This window comes from Tinamus guttatus, unplaced genomic scaffold, assembly GCF_059628265.1.
Source record: "Tinamus guttatus ecotype Peru unplaced genomic scaffold, ASM5962826v1 Tinamus_guttatus_pri_ptg000301l, whole genome shotgun sequence".
Classification (NCBI taxonomy): Eukaryota; Metazoa; Chordata; class Aves; order Tinamiformes; family Tinamidae; genus Tinamus; species Tinamus guttatus.
The window spans coordinates 2,838,698-2,860,647 of NW_028288835.1; the positions used below are offsets into that span (position 1 = coordinate 2,838,698).

General features: G+C 43.4%; 1 protein-coding gene across 2 annotated transcripts in view; it reads right to left on the reverse strand.

The window, feature by feature from the left end:
• Positions 1–769: 769 nt before the first annotated feature.
• MARCHF1 (membrane associated ring-CH-type finger 1) overlaps positions 770–21,950 on the reverse strand; it is a 105,913-nt gene continuing 84,732 nt past the window's right edge. For both annotated transcript variants that reach the window (XM_088528110.1, XM_088528109.1), the window contains 3 exons: positions 15,289–15,469; positions 3,503–3,650; positions 770–1,047 (listed from right to left, as the gene is read on the reverse strand). In XM_088528110.1, the coding sequence (XP_088384236.1) occupies positions 770–1,047; positions 3,503–3,650; positions 15,289–15,469 (607 nt within the window). The remainder of the gene's footprint in view (positions 1,048–3,502; positions 3,651–15,288; positions 15,470–21,950) is intronic.

Genomic DNA, 21,950 nt, shown 5'->3' on the forward strand with positions numbered 1-21,950 from the left:
AGCTTATAGCGTCACTTTAAAACTTTATATACTAAGTTTATGAAGGAGAATTCGAATTCGCTTTTACAAAGTCAAATAAACAGGCGAGCTGCTGTTCCAGATGGGTATCTCCAAATCCTCTCCCTCCCCCTGCTCTTTTTTCTCTTTCCTCCCACCCAGCAGCTGTAGTTTAGGAAGTGCTGTAGGTCCCAGAGGCAGGAGGTTGTACTGCTTGGAATCCCTTCCTCTCACAAACTCAGACATACTCAAAAACAACGGTCCCCTCAAGTGCTTCAAACACCCTGGGCTGCAGCTCTGTGTGTGTCTGTCCGGTTAACACACAGGACGGGCCTGGTGGTGTTTGGAGGAGAATCTTTGAGAAGATAACGAGTAAATACGACCCTTAGTAGTAACAAACAGATGAGAGGGTTTTGTTTTCTGTAAACAAAATGGTTAGGTCTGTTCTACTTTCCCAGCTCTCCTTTTTTTTCAAAAAAAAAAGAAAAGTCCCCTTGTCACATTGGTTTGGCAGTGTCTGTTGAACTTGTTCTCTATTGCACTTCCTACACTTGCACTCTCACTACACTTGGCTGACTAGCAGAGAAACTACTTCACAAATGGTCACGTTCCATAGAGCGCCGGGCTGCTCTGCTGGCCCCGTCTCCGTGCCGCGGCTCTGGTGTTCGTGGTGCTTTGTTTGTTTCTGGTTTTGAACTGAAAAGCAGAACGCGCAGTCCCTCCCGCTCCCGCTGCGCATCGCTCGTTCCGCAGGGCGCAGGCGCCGGCCCCGTCACACCGGCAGGACCTCGGGCGTCATCTCGGCGGCCGCCGAGCTGGTACCTGTGTGTGCCCCGGGCACGAGCACGGCCTCCCTGGCGTCCGGGAGCTTCTCCTCCAGCTTCTTGGCCGTGTCCGGGCAGTTCTGCACGAAGATGACGCGGTTGTAGGCCTTGAGGCGGCGCCACAGCTGCACGTACACCTTGCACTGCACGTACATGAAGACCAGGCCGCCCGTGAAGCCGATGGCCACCACCACGAGCTTTGTCCAGAAGGGCCACTCGAGGACACCTGCGAGGGAAAGGGATTGCACTCACTAGCACTGTTGGATATAGAGCTGCACACAAAGTTTTAGCGGTACCGGTGCTTCAAGAATGCGCAGGGATCCACAGGCCATCAGGGCAGGAAGGAAGCAGCAAACAGCATCCAAGCCCCATTGGGGTTGGACTAGATGACCTCTAGGGTCCCTTCCAACCTGAAGCATTCTGTGATTCTATGATTCCCCATCTGAAAAGCAGCAGGCCAGCAAGGAAGGGCCATCTGACCCCAAACACCAGCTGACGCCACCACAACCTGGGTAAGAGAGAAAGCCAAGGCCGTGGCAGAAGTGCTAGACTTGATATAGCTGAGAAGTAGAATATTTTGCTGTTCTTTAGTAATATCCCCATAGTCCGTGGTTTGCTTAAGTAAAAACACACGTACCAAGACTGAGATAACAAGATGCTTCACAGTATGGCACAGTAAATTTTCATGTTGCTAAAGCAAGGCTTCCTGCAGCCCGTGCAGCACCAACGTTCCCAACGTTATTTATCTGGCCACAGGCTCATGGTGAAGCCAGGGAGTAGCAGATCCAGTCGGAAGATGCTCAGTGATCTGCCTGCCTTGGCCTCTCCGGCCTCGAGCCCACCCGCATCAGAAGAGCAGAATTTATATCCTGGGCTGTAAAAAAGTACGGGGTACATCTGGGCTTGTTTTCCTTTGCATCAATCTTGTATATACAGGGAAATCTACGGATGCCAACATCAAAAAACTACAGAAAAGATCATGAGAACTTGGTACAACATGAATAATGTTAAGACAATTTGCTTTGGTCTAAAAGTAGTCTTACAACTTTAACAGAATAAAATACTCTTGTATTAAGGACATCATTCTAATCCTAAATTAACCCATATAACTGCACTAACATTTTCTAAAGTTAAGAAGCAACTAACACATTGTCTCACTACATTTAGAGATTAAATACAAGGGGCAGACCTTGGTACTTGTGCTTAAGAGGTCAGTTTTTTAAAAGCCTGAATTGGTTTATTGGTTAGATTTGTACACACTTACTTATTTGTGTCAAATGCTTCCACAAGGGAAAAAATAATTCACCTTAAATAGTTTTAAATACTGATTATTAATGTTATGCACTATTACCAGACCGTTAGCATCAGGAGCAGCATCAAATACTCCTCTAACAAGAAGGCACCAAGTTCTGCCCACTTTCTTTCCCGGGTTAACTTCAGAGCGGAGCACTAAGGCAGAGGCCTTCGTCTCTCTACTGCCTAATCCTTAAAGTTAATTCAGATCAAAAAGGTAGAGCTGCTTTTCTTCTCATCTTTAGCACCGTGCTCATCACTATTAGCATTTGAGACCGAATATGCTCAAGTCTCATGTAGATTTTAAGTGGAAACCTGTAGATCAGTATACTTTACCCACACTGTTAAGCATAGTGGAAAAACAAACCTATTTATGCTAAAGATATATTTTCAAGTATAACATATATAGCCCGCAGATTTCCCTCCCAAATACATTTATCATTATTTTAACTTTTCAGATTTTGTAAACAATAAATTAGAATATTTGGGGAATATATGTGTTCACGAGGGTTGTTTTCTGAGTGCCCTCACCTGACATGCTCAATCTGCTAACTCCAAAAAGAAAAATTCAGGCAAGCATGACCCAAGAGCTGGTACTTTGCTAGGCCCTTAAAGTAAAAGCTTTCAAGCAATTTTACAAAGTTTAATCCATTCTTCCATTGGAATGTTCAATTTTATCCTTTTAACTGAATATTTTGAAGCAATAAACCAGTGTTCTGAATTTCATTATACAAAGGACCTTCCCTATCTGAACAGGGCTAAAGCAACTAAACGAAACACATTTTTACTGTTTCTGCTTAGTTAATAGACTTATTCTGCTATAAATTGTACTAGCTGAATAATAAATTACTCCTACGTTAATGAAGTTCCTGTACCCAGTAGGCATAATGAGGCTGAAATCCTGCTTGTGGTATCCGCAGGGACTGCTTTATTACTGGTAATTAAGAAGTAATTTGTTTCTAAAGCTTTTCCAAGATGTTACCTTCCCCCTCTGTGCTCTCCCTGTGTCCCCCCTTTCTGAGTTTTCCTGGGAAACCCGGCTGGAGCCATGGCAGCCACAGGGAGCTTCCATTGGAAAAGGGAGGTTTTGGTTCATTCCCACACCAAACCAAACACACGTGCACGGAGCGCTTGGGTTTTCACTCCTCTTTTAGCCAGACCTTCGGAAACACCCGGATAACGGGAGCCCAAGAGGCTAGTTGGGTCATTGCAGAGGTTTCAGCTGGGCCTCCCCCTGCAGTGGCAGCGTCAACGTGTTCACTACTCCTTCCTTAAACCATCTGACATTTTGCAGGGAGATACTTGAGAAAGTGACTGGTTACACAGCTGTCTCGAAGCCCACCCCTTGCACGATGAGCAGGACTGAAGGAGCTAGATGAAATCCTCACCGTTGTCATTGCCTTGTTTGATTTCCTCCGCCGTCCTGTCGATTAAGACGTACAGCGACCAGACCACGCAGGTGATGGCGATTACGTGGAACGTGACGGAGCAGACGATTTTCCTCCTCTCGCTTGTTGTCATCTGTAGTTTCTCCCACTGCAACAAAAACAATAACAAAGGGATGAAGAAGGACGGAAAACACAATCTTGGCAAATTCTACTAGAAGCTGGCTAGGCCATTCTGTCTTTTTCCACCTAAAAGGCAAGCAGTAGTAGAATTACAAATCCCTTGACTTTGACAGCATCCTGATATTTCAGGATGTGTGGACCTGGTTTGCACTGATTCCCTCAAGGCAGAATTAGGAAGAAGAGTTCTCTTCCATTTCTGCCCGCTCTGAACGGCATCTAAAATCATTTCTTGGCAGTATAGTCATAACAGGTTAATAGACACGTAAGAAGATGTATCTTTTAGCTTAACCCAATGTGCCCTTTTTGTGATGAGAGAACTAAAAACCGGAACATTTTCTTGCAATACTAAACTTTCTCCCCTAAAATGCTCCCCTTGGAAAACAGATGAAAGGATATGGTATTTAAAAGCAAACTGTGCAGCCCGTCGGCTCCCCACCCCGTCTCCATCCCGAATCAGCTTCCCGAAACGTGGCGCTTGCACCGTGCTGCACAAACCACTGGATGGAGGCAGGAGACCGCGCGGCTCCTCCGGCAGCGCCCACGGAGCGAGGTCAAAGGAACGACAGGGAGATCTGAACCCGGTCCGGAAACGGAGCCGTTCCCCGAAACACGGACGGGACTGAACCGCACTAGCCTCATGACCTAAAAAACACCATTTACGTTACCACTTTCATAGACCTGCTGAAACATTTCCCCACCCCAACTACTACTTAGAGTTGCCTCTGGTGTGATATGTGCCTCTACCTGAATTCCTGTACTTCATTTCCTGAAAAGTTTGTGTTTAACCTTGAATAATCTTCATCCTCTTCGAGATTTCCACCTTGCGTTTCAGTTTTGTTTTTTAAAGACCATCTCACTCTGAAACCTAAAGGAAAACAGTTGCTGATTTTAAAACCAGAATTGCAAAATGTGGTCTATCAGGAAAGGGGAAAATAGCCGACCACTTTGCTTTCCTGTAGGAGAGCCTAGAGAACATCCCTGGTATCTGCTTTAGCAGGCCACACCGATAAAGCCTTTCTTCCTAAAGGTAAAAATCTATCTGTAATGTATATAAGAAGGTCCACCCTACACATCAAGCTGAGTGGCCCAGGGTGGCCCAATACAGAAAGAAAAGCTTCACCATGCAAAAAATAAAAATAAAAATAAAGTGTTTACGCTCGTTTCCTCCAGCCGTTCCATATCCACTGCAGGAACGCAAATACACACGTGTTCACACCACAAACTCTCCCTGCTGCAGAGATTCATGCCTGAGATGCTAAATTCAAGGTGAAAGTTAACGGGCTGCTTTGCCATATGCCGTGAAAGTTTGGACTTTTAATTCCCAGACACTTTCAGGAACCTGTTGTTTAAAATTTCCTGCAAGGAGGCCTGGCAGGAATCTAGGAGAGGCATGGCATTGCTAACATGACATATTTTTCCATTCCGACACTTTCCTCCCTCTCCATCTGGCGAAGAAGTGACAGTGAAGGCAGCGTAAGCAGAACCGCAGCTGCCAGGCCCTCTCCCTTACCTGGGGCTAACGTTGCCACGCGGCATCTGCTGTCCCCTTCCACCCGACAGACTTCAACCCAACCTCTACCTTGAAATAATCATGCCTACAAACGAAGCCTAAAATCATCTACCGGGCCTGCGTCGTGCACGCGGTCCAGGAGAAAAGTATCTTCCTTGCGTCGGGATGGGACCGAAGGGCCCAGGCAGGGCCTCTGGAGGAAGCTCTGGAGATGAGCGCCATGAAGCAAGCTTGGTGGTGAAGGCCCTCCAGAGCGCGAGGCCGCAGCGCAGAGCGCATTCCCTGCCGTTTGGGGAGCGTTTTTGCCCCAAAGCACCGAGCAGAGCAGAGGCCCCGGTCCTTGTACCGGGGGTACCGGCAGTTCGGGCCGCACCGCGGCCCAGTCATGGCGACGCCTGGTTGCAGCGGGCAGGAAGGCCCGAGCAGGCCGCGCCGCATCCTCCCGTGTGAGGAGACCCCTCTCCCACGCAAAAAGCTTAAAACTGACCTATAAACTGCTTGGGTACAATTAAATAAATAAAAATAAAGGCACCTAATTCACTTGTATATGTATGTGATATATGTACGTGCAACAATTCACTTGTATATGTATGTGAAATGCATACCCAGGTGTCAGAAGCACTGCACAGTGAAACATTTCTCTTCGGTAAACACCTCATGGCTGGGTTTTTATAAAAATAAACACAGCTCTTCCTTTTTTAAATGACAGCTAAAAGAGCTGGACTTGAGTTGATACGTCAACTGTACATATCAATATATGTACATATCAATATATGTACGTATCAATACATATCAATATGCACTCTTCAGAAACCTACGGAGTTTTACACCATGTATGCCATCAATTAGTTCATCCTTAAAAGGTGCAGAATGAGAGTACGAAGTGATTTGAGCACACCACTTCTTCTAAAATTAAATAGCTGTTTTTGCAGTCTGGAAGTACTATTGAGAATATGAGTCATTTACCAACTACAAGAACTTCAATACCTGCATTCTAATTCCAGCACAGATCTAAATGTAATAATGCCACACTTTGGAAATACAGGATTCGACGGACCTGCTGTCCCTGCCATTCCATGTTATGTCTCGGACAGAAGCCAATAACAGATGCTTCACAGAAAAAAAAGTGCAAGAACCCCCATGACAAGCAATAATGGACTGATCTCTCTATATTGGGAGCTTCTCCATAGCTCTCATCTGCTAGGAATTATTTTACCACAAAATATAGAATGCAAAAGTATTCTACAAAGCTTTTACTTTCCAGGAATCCCCTCTGAATGTTCCCCCAATGTTAATCAATTTTCTGTTCAATAGAGGTCTAAGTGATCAGTCTTTGGCACCATCTCTTTGGTAAATGCTTATTTCTTTTCTTGTCTTTTGTGCAAGTTTTCAGGGGGAAAAAAAAAGGCATCAGAAACTCCTAGTGTGGTAGTTTTAGCCACTATGATATCCTTATCTACAAAAATAATCCTGATATAACCCACAAAACCTGAAAATGAAACATTAAACCACTGATCAGGAAACTCACTGACTCAGTAGAAAATGCCTTAAAATCATAGCCCAGGTCTCTAGGAAAATCAACTTGGACCAAAACCCCAAAACAAATGTACAAACGGAACACCCACAACCTAATGCCAACCCAACACCACAAAGTCCCGCTCACAGTTTCGCTGCTGACATTTCGTTTTGCCACCAAAGCAGACAGGGCTGCTGCATTTTGTGGGTTCCCCTCTCCGGGCAATACGAGAGCAGCTGTGACACTTGCTCAGGCCGGATTTGAGACGGATTGTGCCAGGGTCCAAGTGGCCACAGGAACCTCCTCTACCACAGCAGCCATCTCAACACGTAGTCTCTGCTAGAGCAACCACAACTCAGTGGTCTCTGTCTTTGACCAACACGTAGCAAGGGCTCCCTTTGCACATCGGGGTGTATTTTAGCCTTCAGTGGTGATATGGATGGGGACAAAAAGTTGGAGCAGCATGGGGAAGAGCAGGAAAGTGAGGAACAAGAGCTGCAGAGCGACGTGATGGAGGTCAACATCCCCCTGCACATGAAAACGCTCACTGCTGCCACGTATTCAAGGTGTGTGGTTGGTGGGTTTTTTGGTTCTCACATCATGAGCCTGCTCCTCTCATTTCTATTACCTGATACATTAGAAATTCACTCTTTTCAATATATGAAGTTCCTTCCAGGTCGTAATTGTACCTTGAAGAATAAGAATCCAAAGCCATCTACTGTCAAACTTTTTATGTAGGCTGGTCTAAAGAAACACGTGTTACTGTCTCTACACTTCAAGGGCCTCCATCATCACATCATAGAGAGGACTACAGCAACGTGCAGGGGAAGGAAGGGTACACAGGGAAGTCCAGATGCTCCTGAATGTTGTGAGAAAGAGGGTACAGCTGCATGAGAAGGCGAAGGCCACTTTATTCACATGTTCCTGAATGGAAAGGAGCCATTTCATAGCATTGGATGAACTTCTAGAACATCTTATCTGGCCTTTCAGCTCTTTTTATAACCTTTACATATACGCAACTGCTCTACCAAATCCTTTCCCCCCCTCTATACCTATTAAATTAATAGTACCAGTGATTCTGAACTTTTAATATGGTCATTATTTTCTTCCTGAAGTTTTAAGAGAAACTGACCTGCAGCGTATGGAAGATACAACTCCCCAAATCAGTTTGAATTGTTACAAACACTTTATGTATCCTCGTGAACTGATACTGGGTAGTTATAGATATGTTTTAATTTAACCAGACCTAGACATCCCTTTGCAACTCCATATGCACTGCACACACACGTCTGATCTACCACATTCCCAAGATGTAGAAAAAGGAGCTGACATGCTTCATTATCAATAAATGTGACTTTGGCAACGTGACTGATTTCCCAGTGAACAGCTACTGTTACTGCCTCTGTCTTTCAGTTTTCCCACGAGAGAGACTCCTTTGATCCAATTAAATAACAATGAAATAGAGGAAATTTGTGCTACATTAATTAACACAAACTACAGTGTAGGGCTCTGGTGAAGAGCTGAGGGTGGCTATTCTTTCTGAAAGGCCCCCAACAAATGCCACATATTCTAATTTTGTCACGTATCAATTGCAGCAGATGAATATAGTAAGATTTTAAATTCTTGGAGGTCTGTTTTTTTTTTCTCAAAGTGATTTGAATAAAATGCTGCAGGGGAAATAAGAAGTCAACATTAAAAATCATAAAATATACAGCATAACTCATGCTAATTATCCCCTTTGATCGTAATTTAGATCAAGTATCGTATGTACCATTGCCATGGTCCAGGAGGAGCCCTTTTTTTGCACCAATAAGCAAGCATCAGCTTGTGAACAAAACCTTGGTTCATTCGACATGCAGGTCATATCACAGTTCTCATGTAAAACAAATTTGATGTAAAGAGACGCTGTAAAATTGTACATATTAGTTATGTGAGAGGTTAATAGATGCATTTTCTTTAGCGGTCAAGTCAGTAGCAAGGGATTCTGCTCATTAGTTTCCAAGGCTGAGCTGACCAGCTGCTTGCCTACAACTGTTGAGAGGCTGAGATATAAAAGGCAACACCGAAATGATGAAAATCAGAAAATGAAAATGAAACCTCAATTAATTAAAAAAAAAAAAAAAAGGCAGCACGATGGGGTAGTAAAGAGTCCTCTAAATAAAATGGACATGCAATTTTTGCTGGAAATGCAAGTGGTATCCATGAAACAGTTCAGAACAAAACTATTTGTTTTAGTGACTTGGTTTCCACTGTGAACGCCCAAGCACTGCAGCTCGGTGCCCTCGGATGACTTTGGGGAGCACAAAAGGATTTGTGCCCCTGGAGCTCATATGGACAACATCACTAACACCGTAAGCTGGGCAATCTCCTGAATCCCCTTTATTTTTGTAAATGTTACTGCTCCACAGAAGTAGAAAATTTGGTTACTAGCAGCTAATCAGAAGAGGAAACGGCTTCCATTTCATTTTCTCTAACAAGGCTTCTTTGTTTCTTTAAAAAAAAAAGAAGTTCAGAGATGACAAACCAGAAAAGCATCCTGTTCCCTCTCAGGAAGGCGGCTGGGTCCAACGAGGTCTCACGCAGCAAAATGGCTTGCAATAGCAAGATGACTTTTGGCGAGCCCAGGGGTGTCTCAGGACAGTTTCAGGGTATGAGACACCAGAGGTCAGCATCGCTAGTCAGAAATCCACATAAATTGGAACAGCTCTGTGAGAAAAAGCTGGGCTGAATGGAACAAACAGGGAGCTGGAAAGCTGATGCAGATTCAACCATTAGGAAAAATGTACGATCTACTATTCTTGTTACTGCACAAAATGCAAGAGAGCCTTCCTCTACGAACGACAGCGTGTGATCTATCTGCACATACCTTAGCAGGAATGCTCTGTTACTCCCTCTCAAGCCTCAGGAATAGAACTGGGCGAACAAAGCAGCCCCTCCCATCCTTGAGGCGCCACAATAGGAGATAAACGCTACAGAATTATTTTAACCTTAAAGCTTGAACATAGAGTCTGCCTCGAGCTGTGTGTTATTCCGTAATGACGGAAGAGCCAATAAGAAAGTAACAGCCCCGTGTCTCCGTGCACGCTGCCGAGGTGCCCGGCCTCCCCTACGGCAGCAAGGATTTGGGGCTGGCAATGTTTTGAGACCACAAACTGAAGCACCAAAAGTTCCACAGGAACTTAAGGAAAAAATTTCTTCCCAGTGAGGGTGCCAGAGCCCTGGAACAGGCTGCCCATAGAGGTTGTGGAGTCTCCTTCTCTGGAGATCTTCAAACCCTCTTGGACGCAGTCCTGTGCCACGTGCTCTAGGTGACCCTGCGTGTGCAGGGGTTGGACTAGATGATCTCTAGAGGTCCCTGCCAACCTTCAGCATTCTGTGATTCTATGCAGTTTCCTCCAGGAGGGAAAATTCGGGAGCAGGTTGCCTTGGCAACGCCGTGAAAGCAGAGGGAGACGGGGACCTTGTGCACGTGGAGGCCCGGGAGGCGTTCACCAAACTGGGTTAAAGGACCGAGTCCCGGAGCAAGGCGGTGTTCCCTGACCTTGCAAACCCTGCACTCACAAGGGTTACTCTTGTTAAGGTTGGCACTCATCACACAGGGAAGGGAGCTGAACTCGGCTCTCACACACTGTCTGGAACAGCTGGATTGAAGCAGTGCAAGTGCCAGCTGCTTTGTAAAACAGGCAGCCTATGCAGCGCTACGTCAAGTAGAGGGAACAGAAGGAGACGCGTCCCTGCATCACGGAGCAAAGCCTTAAACCAGGGAGAGAAAGAGGTCTTAAAACACTTGCTTTAGACAGTCCCTTCACTTCCATCTTTCAGCTCTTCAAGAAGCACTTTTGTTCGTTTGTAATCCTTGTTTGTTTGCAGTTTTTTTTTTAGCTGTTTCCATAGGTGACTGATTTCCACTCCACACACCTCTTATAGGAGCCAGCAGGATTATCGATTTCTCAAGATAAAGGGTGCCTTAGAGCTTGGCATTACCCTCTATCCAAAGTTGCTTGGGGCTCCAACCTTAAATCTTACTGGTATACAACCTTTTCTCCGGATCCGATGCTCCTGTTCCAACAGATTGTCTTTAACTCATCACACTGAAACATTTGCTTTCGATTCAATAGGTAAATCAATGCCATCCCAGTCAGCTGAAATCTCCCCTGAACAAAGCAATCCAGCCCCATCAGACACTGAAAGGACTAAACTGGGCTTAGGTTAATTTGGAGAACGTGAAATTTGAATTAATCTCTTCCTTAACTTCTCTCCAGGACTTAAATTTCCTATTCTGGGCATCAGGGAACCACTTATTTCCAACGGGGACTTTATACTGCAACTCTTGCATTGGAGTTGGAGCTGACACTGACACTTCATCTCACTGACTATAAGTTACTTATACTTACTGACTATAAGTTTACTTAAAGTAAATGATACGAAGCTGAGTGAGAGCATTGCTGCCTTCTCCTCTAATGACAGCAGATGGGTAACTAAGAAATCCAAAGAGTTCAAGGGTGTAAAATGCACACGCACAGAGAGATAAACCCTGTATCAGAATTTGATGTGCTATTTATCAGTATATGAATAAATTGATAATACAAGAGCAATAAACACTCAGGAAATATATGCAAATATTCACAATAAACAAGACTAGGTTGCTTTGGTCATTAATATTTATATTGGCTGTGTCTCCTTCTATTTAATAAAACAAAAATAACTCTTTTAACTGCCTTAAGGGAAGGGAAGGAAGTGAGGGCCTGGACTGGTACATAATGCTTTCCTAAATAAAAATAAAATTATTTGTTCATTCTTAATGATGAAGAGCAACTACACGGTAACAATATGCAGTATTGCTTATACCTCATAATTAAAAATTAATTGTAAGCAATTTCAAAGGTAAAAAAATTGGGAGAGAAAAAAAGACCTATCTGACAAGACAGAATAATTTGTTCGGACAATGTATCAAGGGAAAATATCTCACGAGATATCAAAAGCCTTAAACAGACGGCAAAATTTAAATATGAAAAGTATTTGAAGTATAGCGAGACATTGTGAAAAAATCTCAGTTTGAAGCTCTCTATATGTTTTAAGCACCTTTTAATTTGACCTTTTCATCCATTTTATACTCACAATATTCTGTTTCAGCTCCTGTTTCTTCTATGCTTCAATACTAGATTCACAAGATACAAAATGCAGGTGCCACTTTCTCGGGATTACATCATTTTTCATGAAGAAGGGCCTTTCTCAGGGTGCAGCTAGAACCTGCTGGGCTCCACAGAAAACTGACACCAGCTTATTGCCACTTTGTAATTCCCTGTCACACAAAGAATTTATTTTCTAAACAAGGAATTCTGCAATGCATTGCAAATGCTGCAAGGTAAAGCTACAAGTACAACCATTTTATTTTATAAGCATAAATAGCCATAAGGGAGACCAGGTGAAATAAAACAGATGCATTGGACTATACATCCCGTATTTCAAACTGAAGCATTTAATTGATATTAAGTAATTAAACCTGTTCAAATACTCAAAACACTTGCAGTGCCTGTTGAACATCGCTTTAAAAGATTAATTTAGTACAAAATACACTAAAAGGATGAAGGCTTATAGGATGTTGGGGCTTTCAGGCATTCTGCAATTACAGAACTGGTGCATCTAGGCATTTTAACCAAGCTGCCTGGATTTATGCTAGGTTAGCAGGCTGCCTACTGTCGTGGTGGTGCTAAGAGCTGCAGGGCACAAAATCCAAACATGATTTTGTGAGGCAACTCTGGCAGGAATATTAGGGAATAGGAGAGTTAGGGAATACTGAGAGTGCACGGAAGGCTGGAGCGTGCATAAAGATAATTCAACAGTCTATTTAAAAATTGTTTTACAGTTAAATCCTGCTTTTGTGATGCTGGGAAAACATGAGTGTAGATACCTGCAATTAAGTTCTGTGGTCTGTAATTTTTCCCTTCAGGAGAGCAGCAGCTAGAACGCCACAAAGGTATTATGGTGAAATTGTGTATAATAAAGCACTGCGTTGGCAAGGACCAAGCTCTACAATCTTGCATCATAAATATGTTAATATGTATATTAAATACATTAGAATTATATACAAAAATCAAAGTTGGTCAAGAGATGGGAGCCTGTGGATTGCCACTTCAAATCCAGGCCCGATGATCACGGAAACAGCGTCTTCTGTAGGAGCTTGTCCCAAACTTCCATTGTAGGCCAAATTGGTGTCTGGTTATATTAAAAGACATGGGCTCTTATGGAATTAAGAACACAAGTGTCTGCTGGACCCAAGGCCTCCCGACACAGCCTGCAAGTCCCAGAGACCCCGCAGCGATTTGCAAGGGCTGGGGAGAGCTCCAGCTCCACGAGCGGCCGAGGCAGCAGCACTTGGGTCTCTGTGGCCTGCACAGAGCCTGAGCTCTCCAGCAAGGCCCTGGATGGAGATTTCAGACTCGCAGGCTCTGCAAAACTCACACGACCGACCAGCAGGCAAGCAGCGCCTGCTTTCCCTCTGCAGAAGATGAACGTTTTAACAAAACAGCATTTCAATGCTTCTTGTAAGAGCTGTTTAGTTGGAGAGGTACCAGGCAGCTACACTTAGGTGGCTGAGCTCCTTCCAATCCCTCTTTCCGCCCTCACCTTGGCTTTGCAACGGCTCCCAACACGCTTGTTTCCAACACAGCTCCTCGTCACAGGGACCTCCTCCAGAAATTTGTGATACAAGATGATAGTGCACACATGCAGCAGGCACGACACGTTCAGCTTAGTGCAACACCTGAGGGGTGTCATAGTTGAAAGCTACATATGCAAGTAAGATTCCTGATCTTCAGAGATTCTTAAAATTATTTGAAAAAATGTTTCCAGATTTTGGTGTCAGGAATGGGTGCAAATTATAGGACAGGATATGTATTAGATGCTGGGCCCCTTTTATACAGATAAATATCTGTTAGCAATGCATTTGAAGGGGAGAACATGGTCAGCATTTGACTGTCAGAGAGATGAGTTGCATTTGAGAGTGCTTTGAGCAGAATGTAAAACTCTGAGCAGAAACTAAAATATTCTCTCTGAAAGCAAAAGCTCATCCTTAGCATGCCAGAAATCAAAATCATACCTGAGAACCAATGGTGCAAGTTGTGGCTAAAAGGATAAATAAGGTATTAATCATTCGGTAAATAAATAAACAACTTGCAAGCGCTGCATTGCATCTCTAGATCAGTCACTACTGCATTAATTTCTTTCAAAGAAAGAAGAGACACAAATTAAAGTAACTGCTGCTGATATCGAGAGTTACGTGCATTTTTCATTCCTTGTCACCTCGTATGCTATCCATTTTATTTCTGTTTTTAAAGACAATCTATAACTTCACACAGTCAGGATAAGGCTTCTGTGTGAATATTGACATCTGTGCATTTTCTTTAATGGGGAAAATGCCAGTGTATTTGTTAGGTGGAAGACTAAGGCACTATCTGTGTTGACAACAGAAACATGTATAAAGAAAAAATAAACAAACAGAAGATATGCTACAGACAGGAGGTTTTATACAATTATCTCCTTCCTGGCACATTAGCTAGAATTCATCTGCAATTATTAAAAACAGGTTCAATATAATTAAGTTGGTAGTCATAAGGGTTTTATTTACATCTATTTCAATTGCCAATCTGGCAAGGTCTCTGTGGGACCTGAGAACTGTGTCCTTTCCTGTCATAGGCTTCCAATGTCAAATCAATCCCAAGTCTCTCCTCAACAGTGGTTCATCCCAGAGGCTTCACACACATTTCCCTGGAGGAGAAATGAGGAGAGCCGTTTGCTCTCCCTTCTCTGAGCTGCTACCTATGCAAGGCTGACAAAACAAAATGCTTTTTTGCCATCAAAACAGTGCTGCACGTTGCATGCGCATAGAAAATAAGCATACTAGTTATAAGTTGATAGTTTCTACATGCTTTTCAAGACATCTCATATTGAAATGTACTTTGCATCAAATCTTGTCATGTTCTAGGTTGATTAAAACTTAAAAGATGCAACAAAATCTGAACTGGAAGGAGAATGATTTATCAGAGAAAATCTACCAAAGGAATTATTCACTCTGGAAGAAAACAAACCCCACATTTAACAAATTCTTCATCTTCCCTATACTGACAACCCACATACCATTAAATTGATTTATTCTGGAAAACAGTTGAGCGCAGACAACATATATTTGGCTTTCAGGACGCTCGGTCAGCCTGCAGTTTAGATTCCATTAACTTACCTTAGCATATGAGTGATTAATTTGCCTGTAAGTGCCAGAGTTAGAGCAGATACAGCTAATCCGACTGTACTATTTCACAGCTGCCATCCCCACATTGGTGTAGCATTGCTCATAAGCTATGGGCTCAGTGCAAGAACTGCTGTGTGAACTGGCCTGTCTTATTCAGGAGCAAAATAACGGGTGAGATTTCCCTCTCAGGCTTAAAACTGAGAGACCCAGCGGCCAAACGGAGAAGATAAAATCCTAAGGATAAAGAGCCTGTTATTTGTGCAAGTCCATTGCACGCGTGCTGACTCTTTAGCCCAGAAGGTGAATCAGTGATAAGAGCAAAGTGCGGGCCCTACCTTGCGCAGCGGCTTGAGCTTGGTCTCCATGATGAAGTCGTACTTGCAGAGCTCGCAGCAGCGCGTGTCCGAGCTCTTGATCCACTGGTGCAGGCAGGCCTGGTGCACGAAGCGCAGCGTGCCCGTGCAGCGGCACGGCGTGATCAGCGGGCTCTCGTCGTCGCCCTCGCAGTGGCAGATCCTGCCGGGGCGACAGCAAGAGCGGCTCAGGGAGCTTCCCAAGGAGCAAGGAAGGGCCCTGTCCTGTTCACAACACTCAGGGAGCTTCCCGAGGAGCAAGGAAGGGCCCTGTCCTGTTCACGCCGCTCAAGGAGCTTCCCAAGGAGCAAGGAAAGGCCCTGTCCTGTTCACGCCGCTCAAGGAGCTTCCCAAGGAGCAAGGAAGGGCCCTGTCCTGTTCACAACGCTCAGGGAGCTTCCCAAGGAGCAAGGAAAGGCCCTGTCCTGCTCACGCCGCTCAGGGAGCTTCCCGAGGAGCAAGGAAGGGCCCTGTCCTGTTCACAACACTCAGGGAGCTTCCCGAGGAGCAAGGAAGGGCCCTGTCCTGTTCACGCCGCTCAAGGAGCTTCCCAAGGAGCAAGGAAAGGCCCTGTCCTGTTCACGCCGCTCAAGGAGCTTCCCAAGGAGCAAGGAAAGGCCCTGTCCTGTTCACAACGCTCAGGGAGCTTCCCAAGGAGCAAGGAAAGGCCCTGTCCTGTTCACGCCGCTCAGGGAGCTTCCCAAGGAGCAAGGAAAGGCCCTGTCCTGTTCACACCGCTCAGGAAGCTTCCCAAGGAGCAAGGAAGGGCCCTGTCCTGTTCACGCCGCTCTCCCAGGTTCAGATTTGGGGTGCGTAAAAGTACGTGGCCTTTCAGGTGGGGCTGCAGGAACATATTCCTTGTTCCTTTCTGCCACTTGGCAATTTCAGCTAGTTATTTCTCTGTGAATCTGCTAAAGGTGAATGGACAGAAATAATACTGTGTTTCCCTTCTATGCATGACAAAACCTTAAGGACACAAATCTGCGCTCTTCTGTACAGTTAGCGTTGAATAGCTGGTGGTCTGCAAGTAATTTCCATAAAATACACACAGTTAGCAGAATGTAACCCCAAAGTACAAACATCCAGTAGAAAAAGTACAGAACCCTCCTAAGATGCCTCTTTGGGTAAGATGCCTCTTTGGAGCTCTATCATTACAAGTTTGGCTCTTGCAGGGCGATGTGTTTAGCACAGCCTACACACACATGCACAGGCTTCTTGGGAGGCAGCAGCTAAAAAGCCCCGGACCTTCCTCTTCCTCAGCCTTCGTGTCCCTTGGAAGACAAAACCCACGGCTCTAAGCAGAGCCCAAGGCAGGGGCCGGTCCCACGGCAGCTGCAGCCTGGTAATGGGATACAGAGCTTTTCCCGGGAAACACAACCAAAACCCGGCCCTTCGGCTGCCCAGCAGGCAAGGCGGGGGAGAACCGCATCCTCAAAACCTGAGTAAACAGCTCTTTTTCCAATAAATGCATTCCCAGTTGAGAGTTACATAAAAAAAAATCATTTTCTCTTTAAATTAAAGCTGTTTCCCAAAGGGAAACTAGTAGTCTTTGTTCATTTTAAAACAAGCTATCTATAATTTTTTTACAGGCTTTAGCATTTAAGCTATTTAGAAATTAGACAACTAAGCTGGGTACCCGAGAGCCTTTTTTTCTACTACTGCCAGAAGTGTTTTACATTGTTTTAAGAGCTAAAATACAAGCCTAAGACTCCACTGGGATCTTCAAATGAAGTGACACTGCAAATTTGAAAGGAATAGAAGTATTCTCCAGTAGAAACACTTTTACCAAAACACACTATATAAATTGTATGTTCCATTTGTGCTTTCGCTGTGTGGGAATTACTGGCTCCATGTATAAATCAGAGGGTGACATTAAGAACCTACATTATACAAAAGCTCCTACTAAATAATCTAATGGCCTCCTCTAGCTTTCTGCCATGAAGGATGTAATGAGAATAAAATCAAATCCAAAATGGAATTAAGATACAGACAAAATGACTACAGGCACAGCTTTCATTAGCTCAAATGCTCTTTGGGGCACCTTAGTTCTTCATAATTTCTTTATTCAGCACAAATTAGCTTAAAAAAATTGATGCTGCCTAAACACACCGTCAGAGTCTGTAAAGACATGTTAGGTGCCATTGCAGTAGACTGCAGGCTAATGGCTTAAATATCCTTTAAGGATTTGGGCCAGGTAACTTGTGATGTCTCGGTCTTTAGATTATTGCATTTGTTCAAAAGTTTCGGGCCTCTGACTGACATTTTACAGCACTGACTTCATCCTGTGAGTGAAATTTTCAGGAAAAAAAACAAAATCTCATCTACACTTGAAACGAGTTCAATAAAAAAAACACCTCACTCTGTAAGACAAACAAAGCTAAACATATACTGATTTATTTTCAAGCTGTAGCACTGATTAATGAGTCCTAGTTAATAGCTGCAGCTCCAGCTGCTCACACACACTTAGACAAGTTGGGTACTCAGCTCGATGACCTGTGTGTCTGTATGGACATGCACCTACTCATAGACATCAGCGAATGGGTATCTCTTCTTTAAAGAAGCTCACTGTGAAGCTTGAAGAAATAATACTCTAACAATGTACAGTCACTCTTAGGCTTATGTTTCTGCTTTGGAAGAATGTTTTATTACACAGCTAGCATATTTCTCCAGCCCTGAACTGTTTCTATAACCTTCAGCACACAGATTTGTGGAGGAATGGAGGAATTAATGCAAGCACTGAGCGTTTCTCTGACAAAAATCTTTCCTCGTTTATAACACAATAAATTAGCAGAATAACAAAGCACTTGGGAGAAAAAATAAAATTTCTTTAATACTTCTGGGTGCTGTACAGCTCTATCTACATTAGCAAGCAGTGCAGCAAATCTTTCATGAATAAGTGCTAAAAATCTGATGCCCACATCACGTGCATTTTATTGGGAGCTGCTAGAGCAAAGTCTGCTCTCTGAACTGGTTGAAGTTGGATCCTAAGCACATCCTTCAGCCCAGTTTCACTCAAAGGGAATGCCATATTCCAGGCCCCATTCCTGCCCGTGGCCATGCAGTGGGAGCATCCCAGGGTCCGGCATCGAGCGAGCGTCTCGCTCCGGATCTGGCCAGGGAGAGGATTAGCAGCCAGCACAGATTGCAGGGAGCCCCTCGGTTATTTTAGGTGCCAAAAGAGAACGAATCCACAAGTGTGTCCACAAACCGCTGTGGTTGCTGCCTGAGGATCTGCAGAAATTGTTTTCTAGTCCAAAAATGGACGTTCTCGCTTTCTGCTGGTTTCTGTAGTTGTTTGGTTAGGAACCACAGAGAGAACCTAGAGTGAGAGCAAACAATTTATGAAAAACTGACACCAAATTATAAACTCATTAATTAGGAAATATATATATATATCAAGCACTGTCACGGTATAATTCACTGGAAAAAAAAAAACAGTCAAATTTTCTAAGTATGTTCAGCCAGCAACAAGCTGCAGCATGCTGTTTCTCTCGCTTCCATTTTGCAGGCTTGTTTTTTGATCTTGTTTTCCTTTTTTTTTCCCCTACCGTTAAATCATAAAATAATCTAAATGACAAATTGGTCTTCCTCCCCGTTTAAACAGAGTGTGAATGAAGCACATTAATTCTGCATACGGAATGTAATCAATTTGTATACCTCTTCCCTGCCACTCCTGCCCTTCCATTACGCTCTACAGTCAGCTGCCTTTATCTGACTAGAGAAAAACACATTTTCCAAATGTTGCACCACACCAGTATAATTTCCTAACAGTCTGGGTAAAGCTCTCTCTTGATTTCTGTAAACGTGATGAGATTTTATAAGGGACCCAAGAACAAGCTACATTAGCAAAGCCACACTAAATCATTTATTTCATTCAAACTTCTTGTCCTTCTATTAATCTCCCATTATAGGTGATTAATAGCATGTCTAACCAGGCAAAGAGTTATGAGTAATTCCTGCCCCAGCTGCAGCGTCAGGGCTCCTCAAAAGAGGTGTCAGGCAAGACTTGCTGCACCAAACACGGGACTGAAGAACTAAGGACTGCAACTTAAAAATGAATTGAGATTTCCTCCAAGGCATCTAGTGAAAGTCTTTAAATAACAAGATTCCCTATAAAAGCGAGCTGTAAATGCTGAGTAATGGGAGCCTTAAGCAGAGCACTTCCTCTCGCCCAGACTTTCTAGCAGAAAGTGTTGCTCCTTCAGCTGTTTGCATTAAGCAGATGTTAGATAAAGTAAGCTGCTTCGTAAAAAGAAGGGTTTAAAAGTAGCTGCAATGGCAGTTACAAATGAGAACCTTCATTTACCTGACTACATAAAGATCCATTTGTGGAGTTTGGGACAAAAAGTTACTTCTGATGCCATTTTATCACATGGAAAACTGTCTCGTTTAAGTGCAGCTGGTTTCTTTCACTGCAATGAATTCCACTTCAACTAATTACAGTTCAGCATTATCACTGAAGTGACTGGTTCATTTCAAAAAATGGAAATATTTCAATAATATTGAAATAATAAAATACAAAAATATTTAAGACCAAAAACATAACTAGTCAAACAGAAAATATATTTCAATTGTCCTATAATAAATATTGTAAATAAATATATCACAACATTAATTCAGAGTCAATGAATGAGGCACTTATGATATATTAGGTATCAGTGGTAATACTGACTGATTTTTTTTCTCCTCCAAACAGACATGGAACTATATTCTCACAATTCATTTACTTTATGGAGTCTAACACATAACTCTTCCCTTTAGGGAGACTACACTGGTGCAGATCACAGAAGGATATTCCTGGGGTTGTTCTTCAAGGACCCTGTGACTTGGCAGCTTGGAGAATGAAGGATATACGAGGAAAACCTCAGGCAAAGGGCAGCTTAGGGAAAGGGGGATTTATCCTGTATCCTGTATGATTTATAAAGCCTGAATCTCAAACGGTTTGGGTGCCATAACAACTCAGCACTGCCAGGACTTGGGCAGCTCTCCATAACTACAGAACCTGAAATCCTGCCTTAAAATAGGCTCCATTTGTGTTTTTCTGGAGTCTATGTCCTTCATATATAGCCTACTTGAAGTATAGAACAAAAACTGCCCGTCCAAACACACAAAGATGAAAGAACAGGCACCAAGATGAAAGAACTGGCACCAAGGAAAGTTCTAGATCCCATTTCTCTGCTGTCTCCACACAATCCCCTCCACGCAACAGCCATTCGTCTCAGCCAGTTTTGGGACATCAGTTAGAAGGAAGCACTGCCTATGATGAAAAGTTTGAAGAAACACCTCTTGAAGAACATTTCCACACCACAACCTGCTGAATGCAGTTACCGAACTATAGTGAGGCAGCAAACTCCAGTGCTGGAACAAACATATCGGAGAAAAAAAGTCATTTTTTTCATGAAGAAAAACATTTGCTGTATGTGTGCACGCTTCTGAAAGAGCAAAGAAAAAAAAAGAAAAAAAAAAAAAAAAAGGAATTTAATTTCAACAGAAGAAGCAAGATTTTGAATCTGAAGGAAAAAAAAATTCCAGATCATGTGCTAATCCAATTCATCGGTCTCTCCTGACCAACAGGAACTACAGTCTATGCCGAATGGATAGTAACAATTTATACATCTCTTCCTTTTATCCAACTGCCTGCAAAGAGATCAAGATAACTCCTCAGCTGTGAAAATCAGGATATTAGAAAAGGCTGGTAACAACCCTAAGTCGTTTGCCACCACCTGAGCTGCCTTTTTTTAGAAAGCTGCTTTTATTTTTTTTTTTTTAGAAAGCAGCTCAGGTATAGAATCTATATTCATCATCTATTCATCAGCTATATATCTAGTCATCGCCTATACTCAACTGTATCCATTATAGATTGAAATAGGTTTGTTTTAGCTTTTGTAACAGTTTTCCCAACTGTGTTATCATCAGCTGTGATACACCCAGAACAGCCACAAGAAATACAGCATTACCCTGGCACCCCTGAAAAGGGAGAACTGTGAAATTACAACTCCTGACAAATCTGGCACAATTGGCCAAATGATGGAGCTTAGCTCTAGTCACTCTGAGAGCATCTCCACTGAGCCTGGGACACAGAATAGACTGGAGTCTGCTTTCCACTAGGTTTGAGGACTTGGACAGCAGTTAGGGTTAAACTACATGAGACACTAACAAAACTTGAACTTCTCTTTTTTAACCCAGGACAGCTAAGCCCTATACTGAAATAACTTACTTCAGTTTTTGAGTTAATAATAATGAAACGGCCCTATTAAATGCACCGTGCCTACCACAGCGAATATTCAGTGCCTATATGCAGGCCTGCAATTGAAGACAACTCTGAAGATGGGGCTCAGTTATCTCTGCATGGTACACAGACAGACTTCAAATGCTACAAAAATAGAAATCATAGTTATCATGACTGCTGCTTCTTTGCACTTCTGTAAGATTCAGGGGTCCTGAGGCTGAGACGCTGCCTTATTGTGCAAGCTGATGACAAGCAGAGCAAGGGTGGACCTTGCTCTGAAACCACATACCCGAAATGGTCATTCTTATCTCATTAAGGCAATAAGGAGTGCATAGTACTAGCTCTATCTCCTGCTATGAAAAAGCCTTCACATTACCTTTTTGTTTTTAAATTTCATATCTTTGCAGCTTGTTAC